This window comes from Budorcas taxicolor, chromosome 1, assembly GCF_023091745.1.
Source record: "Budorcas taxicolor isolate Tak-1 chromosome 1, Takin1.1, whole genome shotgun sequence".
NCBI lineage: Eukaryota > Metazoa > Chordata > Mammalia > Artiodactyla > Bovidae > Budorcas > Budorcas taxicolor.
The window spans coordinates 134,460,478-134,470,418 of record NC_068910.1 but is presented as its reverse complement, the minus strand read 5'-3'; the positions used below and the strand labels follow the sequence as shown (position 1 = coordinate 134,470,418).

Sequence of the window (9,941 nt, the reverse complement as noted above, 5' to 3'; positions counted from 1 at the left end):
AAGAGGGAGACGTCAGATCACAGCCACTGATTTCTACCGATTTCAAGTTTTCTTTAGGTGATCACCAACCTGAGTGGTTCCAGCACCCACCCTGTCCTCACCTTCCCCTTGCCTTTCTGTCTTTCCCTCCACCGGTTCTCCCGGATTCCTGGGTCTCCTGGCTCGGGAGCTGACCACTTCCCGCGCAGGCCCGCCCTTCCCAAGTAGCATCCCCAACTGCTGGCCTAGCCCAGGAGCGCTGTCAGTCTGCGTGGCCGTGAGCTAGCCGCGGCGCGGCGGGGCGGGGCGGGGCGGGGCGGGGCGGCGCGGCCGCAGGCCGAGGGGGCGGGGCCTGGCCGGCGGCCGTGGGCGGGGCCGGTCCAGGCGAGGCAGCGCCGGCGCACTGTGTCTGCTGCGCTGAGCCGCAGCCATGGAGCAGGCAGCTCCCGACCCTGAGCGGCTTTTGCAGCCCGCGCCGCCGGAGCCGCTGAGCCACCCCGACGCTGGGCTGGAGTCCATGGTCGGTGAGGAGCCGAAAGGGGCCCGGAACGAGGGCCCCGGGGACGGCAAGGTGAGGAGAAGGGGCGGCAGAGCCCCCCCACCCCCGCGGCCTGGGGCGCGGCCTAGAGGGCAGAATGGACTGGTTTACGCTGACCGCGCGGGTGGGCTCGCTCGGCCGAGAGGCCCCGTGGCGACGGGGAAGAAGGGTGCAGTCAGTGTGGGGAGGCTTGGTGGGAAAAGGGGGTTCTGAGTAGGGGCGAGCGCCAGGGCTGCGGGACCGCAGGAAGGGTGAAGAGGGCGCGGCCGTGGGCGCGGCTCGGCGGGCGCGGGCGCGGGGCCCGGAAAGCGCCAGGCTGAGGCAGGTGCGGTTTCAGGGTCGGGAACCCCGGGGGGTTGGACCCGAAGAGGAACGCTGATGTTTCTGGCATCTGTAAGTTGTGCGGAGGAGTAGGCTTAACCGTGGGCGGTGGTAACCGTGGGCGGTGGCAGCGGTGTTTGAGAAAGAAGAGAATGGGGGACTTGAGGAACAAGTTTGGGGCACGAGGGTGTTTGGCTTGGTGCCACCATCGGGAGACGGAATAAAGTGTTAGAGTCAAGAAAAGGTACAAGTGAAAAAGATTTTTTTTGTTTGTTAGTGTGGTTTTAAATAGATTTTTAGTTGGAGGATAATAAAATTGCTTTACTATATTGTGTTGGTTTCTGCCACACAGGAACGTGAATCAGCCATAAGTAAGTATACATATGTCCCCTCCCTCTTGAACCTCCCCCCATCCAAAATCTTATTTGACTTGTAATTTTCTCATTTGAGGTCAGTGCTATATCTCCCAATGGAGATGTGTCATGGATATCCCATTTGTTGGCTTTGTGAAGCTCCTTTGATAGTGATTTTCATTTGCTTGACGGATGAAATGCATCATTTTATATTTGTAATTACTTTCATTCCAGAGTGTTTTCACGCATAATGCAAGATGAGTAGACCATGTTAAATAAAGTGATTTGGAAACTCAGTCGAGTACTTATCATCAGACCACCCTAATGAGCCTGTGCAGTGCTCATCCATTTTGGTTGTTTTTTTCCTGAAACAAGTTATCAATATAAAACTGCCCATCCTTGTGATAAATGGATAAAGAAAAGTTAAAAGTTGTTGGCTGACTGTAACTAGAAAGACAACTAGCTAGGAATTTCAACACTAGTTGAAGTTCAACACTTCACCACTAGCTATTTTAACTAGCTAGGAGTTAAAGGTTTTGCCTACTTGGGGGAAATGTCGAGGTATAGGATAGCATGAAAACTTCTGTGGGTGAATTTTAAGTTTTTCATTTATTTTCCTAAATTATAGAATTGTTTTTGGAGAGGTATCTTATATGAAATGTGAGAGCAGTGTGTGTATTCTGTAGTCCATAAACTTGACTCTTACATGAATTGCTTTTTTAATGCAGATTCTATTTGTGACTTAGTTTTTCTGTTTCTTAAAAAAACAACTTTTACTGTGAAGTTTATAATTAATCCAGAGAAGAGTCTCACAAAATAAAAATCAGTTTCTTTGAAACCTGTGTATATTCTCCTGTTGCATCTGCTCCCTCGACCATAGAAGTAATTATACTCTGAATTTTGTATTAACAACTTTCTAGCTTTAAATATATATATATGTAAATGTCCCTAAACAACATGTTGTTTAGTTTTACTTCATTTTGAAATTTACATAATCGAACTAGTTTTACTATGACTTCCTTTTTTTGCTCTATACTGTTTTGGGGATTCACCCAAAATGTAACTTAGTTTGTTTTTATAGTCATGACTCTATAGTATACCATTTTGTAGGTATTCTACAGTTGATTTCTCTTTTCCTCGTTTTACAGACATTAGGGTTGTTTCAAGATTCTTGCTGTTTCTGAAAGATTACTACCACTATGAACTTCTTACATGTAAGAAATACATAGTGCAAGTGTCTATAAACTTAAAAGTGGAATTGTTGGATCATAGGGTGGTAGCATAAGACATGGAGAAGACAATGGCGCCCCACTCCAGTACTCTTGCCTGGAAAATCCCATGGACAGAGGAGCCTGGTAGGCTGCAGTCCATGGGGTCGCTAAGAGTCGGACAGGACTAAGCGACTTCCCTTTCACTTTTCACTTTCATGCACTGGAGCAGGAAATGGCAACCCACTCCAGTGTTCTTGCCTGGAGAATCCCAAGGACAGGGGAGCCTGGTGGGCTGCCATCTGTGGGGTCGCACAGAGTCGGACACGACTGAAACGTGTCCGACTGAAACAGCAGCAGCATAAGACATAGAGGTGTGTGTGTGTGTGTGCGCAGCCACTCAGTCATGTTTGACTTTGCGACCCCATGGACTGTAGCCGACTAGAATTTTCTAGGCAAGAATATTGGAGTGGGTTGCTGTTTGCTACTCCAAGGGATTTACCTACCCAGGGATTGAACCTAGGTCTCTTGCATCGGCAGGCAGATTCTTCAGCAGTGTGCCACCTGGGTAGCACTGTAGCATAGTAAGTAGTGCCAGGTTGTTTGCTAGAGTGAACATACCAGTTTGTATTCGCATCAGTAGTGCCTGCTGCTGTCTGTCCTTATCAGCACTTAATATTTTCAGACTTTAAGTTACTTGCCAACCATATGGATATGTGTTAAAGCAATTTTAGATTGTTTCAAAGGGTGAGAATCATATCTTTTGTTAGCTGCATTGTGAGTTTAATTTTGATAATGACTGAACATTTTGGTAATTTTTTTTTGTGACAGCCTTTGGATGGTTAACTAATATGAAGTTGCAACTATAGTATAAAATCCATTTGTGTTAAGTGATTATAAATATCTCATTTAAAATAAAAAACCTGTGTTCAGTTTAAGATATTTGAAATCCCAAAGATGCCATCATACAGTAAAAGTTGTAGTTATGTAATAGTATCTGACTTTTAAATGTGTGATAAGAGACCATTTGAGATTGCCCAAGCTTAGGGTTTCCTCAAACAATGATTTAGTAATTTATAAAGATAATTTAGTAATTTTTAGAAATACATGCCATTTGGACAAATATTTCAGAATCATCTGGAGCTTATCAACACACACATGTGCATCCACATACACTCTATATGTTGTCCCCTCCTTCTAAAAGTCTGCAGTCTCAGAAGATCTACTCCTTTTCCTGTTTCTATCCCCTCTTCCACTCTAATCCATCCATAGTTGAGAAGTATTGCAGTAACCATAGCCATGTTGCTACTGTTACTGGTAGATAGGAATGTGGTCTGGGCAGAAAGGTAAATTACATTTGTTTGTGCTAGACACTGTGAGGCTCTACTTTTCATTTAATTTTCAAAATTACTCCCAAAAGACATAAAAGACATACAGAGATAAGGAAGCAGAAGCTCTGAGAGAAGTAATTTGGCCAAAGTCACAAACTAGTGACATGACTGGGATTTGGGCCCAAGTCTTTGTGGCTTTGACATCAGTGCTCTGTTCATGAAACCATAAAGCTTCACTCCCTGCCCCCTCACCACTAAGAAAAAAAAAGAAGATTAAAAATAGTCTTGTAAATTGTAATACTATACTTAAATATTTTTTTGTTTTATTAAGTTTCAAGTTGTTATTTTAAGAAGAAAAGAGCTCTGAATAATATGTTGACTTATCAATAACTTTTTCACCATAAAAGCATATATACTGATAGTGTGGAGAAATGACAAAAAGCCTCATCAGCCTTATTTTTGACTCTGCATTTTGGTTGGAGAGAAAATTGTGCTAGTTGCCCTACACCGAGGGATAGTGGAAACATGCACTGCCAAGGTGATCTTTTCCAGTTTTAAACATCCCTAATTTTAACATTCTTTAAATTCGGTTGTAAACTCTCATTCTCTTGTTTTTGTTTCTGTGAGTCTTCGTCCTCTTCCTTTCCAGTGTCTAGTTAGAAGTTTCCCTTTCTTTCTGTACTTTTTCCTTACGAGGAAGAGTGTATTTTTTTTTAAGTGTTGTTGGTTTTATTTAAAGAAGTTTGAAAAATGAAGAATGAGGGAGGACCACAATCTTCAAGAGAGTAGCAATCAGTCCTGGCGAGGACGCAGCAAGGGAATGGGGGTAAAAATGCTGCTTTTTTTGGGCTGGAAAATTCCATTGAGTTGGCAGTTAACAGTATTTGCTCAGAGAACCGCTGCCTGAGGTATTCATAGTGTCTTTTCTTTTGTAGGGAGGAGTCTTTAGGCTTCTGGAGTGCTCCTGGGGCTAAGAGTGCTTGAGCAGCCATTGCTTGAACAGTGCCTGTACACTATTAGTTCCTTCACAGGTTGGCAGCAGAAAGCTGAGTGAAGGAGTCCAGAAGTGAGTGGAGGAAGGTTTGAGACATTTGTGGTAAAGATAATATGAAAAAGGAAATGTATAGGCAGAGTTACAGAATTTATCAGCTTAGGGCTTCCCTGGTACCTCAGCTGGTGAAGAATCCGCCTGCAGCGCAGTAGACCCCGGTTCAATCCCTCAGTCGGGAAGATATCCTGGAGGAGGGCACGGCAACCCCCTCCTGTATTCTTGCCTGGAGAGCCCCCGAGGATAGAGGAGCCTGGCGGGCCACAGTCATGGGGTTGCAAAGAGTCGACACGACTGAGCGACTAAGCACACACAGCACAGGAGATTATTAAATAATTCTCAAGAATTGCTTTCCTCGCTTTCTACTTCAGCAGCTCTCAGTTATTTTTTGAAGGCAACTCATGGTGCAGAATGCGTTTTAAATCATAGTCAGTACACATGTACTTGTATACATAGGCATTGTTTTCAATTCAGTCATGGCCCACTCTGACCCCAGGGACTTTAGCCCACCAGGCCTCTGTGACCATGGGATTTCCCAGACAAGGTACTGGAGTGGGTTGCCATTCCCTTCTACAAGGGACCATCCAATCCAGGAATTGGACCTGTGTCTCCTGCATTGCACTTGGATTCTTTATGCTGAACCACCAGCCCCCTATTTACCATGGGAATAAGATATTTGCATTTATTATCTACTTTTTATTAAAAATTTTTTTTTGATGTGGACTATTTTTGAAGTCTTTACCGAATTTGTTACAGTATTACTTGTTTTTTGTTTTTTTGGCCACAAAGCTTGTAGGATCTTAGCTTCCTGACCAGGGATTGAATCTGTGCCAGCTGCATTGAAAGGCGAATTCTTAAGTACTGGTCCACTAGGGAAGCCCCTGCATTTATTATCTTAACTGACTCTATTTTTAGCTGATTTTTTTCTGTTATAGCTTATGCTTTCTTATTTTGGTTTCTGTTTTTGGATTTTCCTTTGTGGACCATAGTTTCTTTTGTTTTATCCTCTATAATTTTGAAGGCATGTCTTTTTTTTTTTCTTCCTCAAGACATAATTGAGACAGATTATTTATGTAAATATAATGCCATTAAATTTTTGAAGTAATTAATAGAAAGGATCTCAAATTTATAACCAAGTATAGTACAAAGAATTGTTTCCCTTGAAATATTTGAGAATAAACTGCTGTTTATCTCATCCTCAGAACATTTAGTATATATTTCAAGGGCAAAAAAGGACATTTGATATAATCACAGAGCTGCTATCAAAAGCATTGATAAATTATTATCTCATCCTCCGACTTCATGTAAGTTTTGCCAGTTGTACCAACAGTGTTCTTCAGAACAAAATAATTCAGCCCAGACTCAAGTATTACATTTAGTTGCATTGTCTCTTTAGTCTCCTCCAATCTGAAAGTGTTTCTTGGTCTTTGCTTTCATGACTTTGACCCATTTGTATATTCATATTCAGTTCAGTTCAGTTCAGTCGCTCAATCGGGTCCTACTCTTTGCGACCCCATGAATCGCAGCATGCCAGGCTCCCTGTCCATCACCGACTCCCGGAGTTCACTCAAACACATCCATTGAGTCAGTGATGCCATCCAGCCATCTCATCCTCTGTCGTCCCCTTTTCCTCCTGCTCCCAATCCCTCCCAGCATCAGAGTCTTTTCCTGTGAGTCAACTCTTTGCCTGAGGTGGCCAAAGTACTGGAGTTTCAGCTTTAGCATCATTCCTTCCAAAGAAATCCCAGGGCTGATCTTTAGAATGGACTGGTTGGATCTCCTTGCAGTCCAAGGGACTCTCAAAAGCCTTCTCCATCACCACAGTTCAAAAGCATCAATTCTTTGGCGCTCAGCCTTCTTCACAGTCCAACTCTCACATCCATACATGACCACTGGAAAAACCATAGCCTTGACTACATGGACCTTTGTTGGCAAAGTAATGTCTCTGCTTTTCAATATGCTATCTAGGTTGGTCATAACTTTTCTTCCAAGGAGTAAGCGTCTTTTAATTTCATGGCTGCAGTCACCATCTGCAGTGATTTTGGAGCCCAAAGAAATAAAGTCTGACTCTGTTTCCACTGTTTCCCATCTATTTCCCAAGAAGTGATGGGACCAGATGCCATGATCTTCGTTTTCTGAATGTTGAGCTTTAAGCCAACTTTTTCACTCTCCTCTTTCACTTTCATCAAGAGGCTTTTTAGTTCCTCTTCACTTTCTGCCATAAGGATGGTGTCATCTGCATATCTGAGGTGATTGATATTTCTCCTGGCAATCTTGATTCCAGCTTGTGCTTCTTCCAGCCCAGTGTTTCTCATGATGTACTCTGCATAGAAGTTAAATAAGCAGGGTAACAATATACAGCCTTGACGTACTCCTTTCCCTATTTGGAACCAGTCTGTTGTTCCATGTCCAGTTCTAACTGTTACTTCCTGACCTGCATACAGATTTCTCAAGAGGCAGGTCAGGTGGTCTGGTATTCCCATCTCTTTCAGAATTTTCCACAGTTTATTGTGATCCACACAGTCAAAGGCTGTGGCATAGTCAATAAAGCAGAAATAGATGTTTTTCTGGAACTCTCTTGCTTTTTTGATGATCCAGTGGATGTTGGCAATTTGATCTCTGGTTCCTCTTCCTTTTCTAAAACCAGCTTGAACATCTGGGAGTTCACGGTTCATGTATTGCTGAAGCCTGGCTTGGAGAATTTTGAGCATTACTTTACTAGCGTGTGAGATGAGTGCAGTTGTGTGGTAGTTTGAGCATTCTTTGGCATTGCCTTTCTTTGGGATTGGAATGAAGACTGACCTTTTGTATATTAGCAACCAGTTATTTTTGTAGAATGCCCTTCACTTTGGGTTTGCCTGATGTTTTTTAGTGGTTAAATTCAGGTTATGCTTCTTTGGCAGAAATTGCCACTAATGTGATGCTGTGTTCCTCTAATTGCTTCTTACCAGTTTGCACATGATTCAGGTTTGATCGCTTTCTCTGCTAGTCTTCTCCAGCATAAAGTTTCTCTTTTCCTCTTTGTGATTAATGTTTTGGGGATACACTTTTTTTTCCCTTTCTGTTTTATTGAGGTCTAATTGGCATACACAACTATATGTGTTTAAGGCATACAGCATAGTGATTGGACTTACATTCATCATGAAATGAACGTCCATCATCTCGTATAGATACAATATTAAGAAATAGAAAAAATACATTTTTTTCTTGTGACGAGAATGCTTAAGGTTTACTTCTTAGCAATTCTCGTAAATAACATACATCAGTGTTGATTTATCATGTTGTACATTATATCCCTAGTACTCTTTATAACTTTGTACCTTTTAATTCTTTCATCCAGTTTCTTTTTTCCCCATCCCCTGCCTCTGGTAACTACAGATCTTATGTCATTTTGTGAAGACATACTTTGAAACTAGAAAAGTACTTTGTTCCTCATCAAAATCTCTATTTACTTGTCTGTTTCATTATGGACTTGTGGGTTTTATTTTTTAAACTTTATTAAGATATGATTTATATATCATAAAATTCCCTCTGTATGTATATAAATTCAGTAATTTGTAGTAAGAGCTTCACTGGTGCCTCAGATGTAAAGAATCTTCCTGTAATACAGAAGACCTGGGTTTGATCCCTGGGTCAGGAAGATCCTCTGGAGAAGGAAATGGCAACCACTCTAGTATTCTTGCCTGGAGAATTGCATGGACAAAGGAGCCTGGCCAGCTACAGTCCATGGGGGTCTCAGATTTGCAGAATTGCACCACCATCACTACAACCCAGTTTTTGAACTTTTCTGATTTTTTTTAAATTACTGAATAGCATTCAGTTGTATGGATGTATCACTTTTTGTTTATTCACCATTTGATGCAAGTTGGGATTATTTTCAGCTTTCATATTATGAATATTATTGCTGTGATGAATATTCATTCATGTTCAAGTCTTTGTGTGGATGTATGTTTACATTTCTCTTGAGTTAAATTTGTAGCAGTATAATTGCTGGGTTATATGGTAAGTTTTAATTTTTTGTTGTAAGAAACTGCCACTGTTTTCCTGAGTGTCTGTACCATTTAACATTACCAAGAGCAATTATGAGGCTCACTTTTCTCCACATCCCTGCCAGTACTTGGCAGTGTCTGTCTTTCTGATTATAACCATTGTAGTCGATATGAAATGGTTTTAATTTGCATTTTTTAAATGACTGATGGTGTTGAACATCTTTTCATGTGCTTATTTCCATTTGCATATCTTTTTTGGTGAAATTCTATTCAGGTCTTTTACTTATTAAAATTGGGTGGTTTTTCTTTTTATTGAAGGTGCTTCCCACGTGGCTTAGCGGTAAAGAATCTGCCTGCCAGTGCAGGAGACGCAGGTTCTGTCCCTGGGTTGGGAAGATCCTCTGGAGTAGGAAATGGCAACCTGCTCCAGTCATCTTGGCTGGAAGATTCCATCTACAGAGGAGCCTGGTGGACTGTAGTCCATGGGGTCACAGAGTCGGACATGACAGAGCACATAGGCACATGTTGTTCAGTTATTCTGGATTTTTTTTTTGAATCAAATAGTGAGATTTGCAGATACTTCCCCTGGGCCGTGGCTTTTACTTTCTCTTAATGATACCTTTGAAAGTTTAACAATAGTTTTTAATTGTGATGAAGACTAGGAGATCAGGTTTTTGTTTTCCTTTTATAGATTGTGCTTATCTAAGAACACTTTGCTTATCCCAGGATCATGGTTTTTTTTGTCTTTTTTTTGAAATTACCCCAGATGGCTTATGGGATCTTAGTTCTCTGACCAGGGATGGAACCTGGGTCCTTGGTGGTGAAAGCATATGAATCCTAACCACTGGATTGCCAGGGAATTCCCCAGGTTTCACGTTTACATCTGAGAATGTAAACTGTTTTGAGTTAATTTCTGTGTACAGTGTGAGTAAAGGGTCTAGTTCTAGGGTTTTTTCCTTGGTCTGTGGCTACTCAGTTGCCTCTGCACTATATGTTGACAAGACTGTCCCTGTCAAATTGCCTTGGTGTGTTTATTAAAATCACTTGACCTTAAATGTAAGGGTTTATTTCTGGATTCTCAATTCTGTTCCATTGATCCATTGATGTCTATGTCTATCCTGCCAGTGCCCCCACTGTCCTTATTAGTTTAGCTTTTTAATAAATTTTGAAACGA

At 41.8% G+C, this 9,941-nt stretch overlaps 1 protein-coding gene across 1 annotated transcript in view; it reads left to right on the top strand.

Annotated features, from left to right (window-relative positions):
* Positions 1–409: 409 nt before the first annotated feature.
* Positions 410–9,941, top strand: part of SNX4 (sorting nexin 4) — a 54,432-nt gene continuing 44,900 nt past the window's right edge. Inside the window, exon 1 of the mRNA XM_052642439.1 lies at positions 410–550. Within this exon, the coding sequence (XP_052498399.1) occupies positions 410–550 (141 nt within the window). The remainder of the gene's footprint in view (positions 551–9,941) is intronic.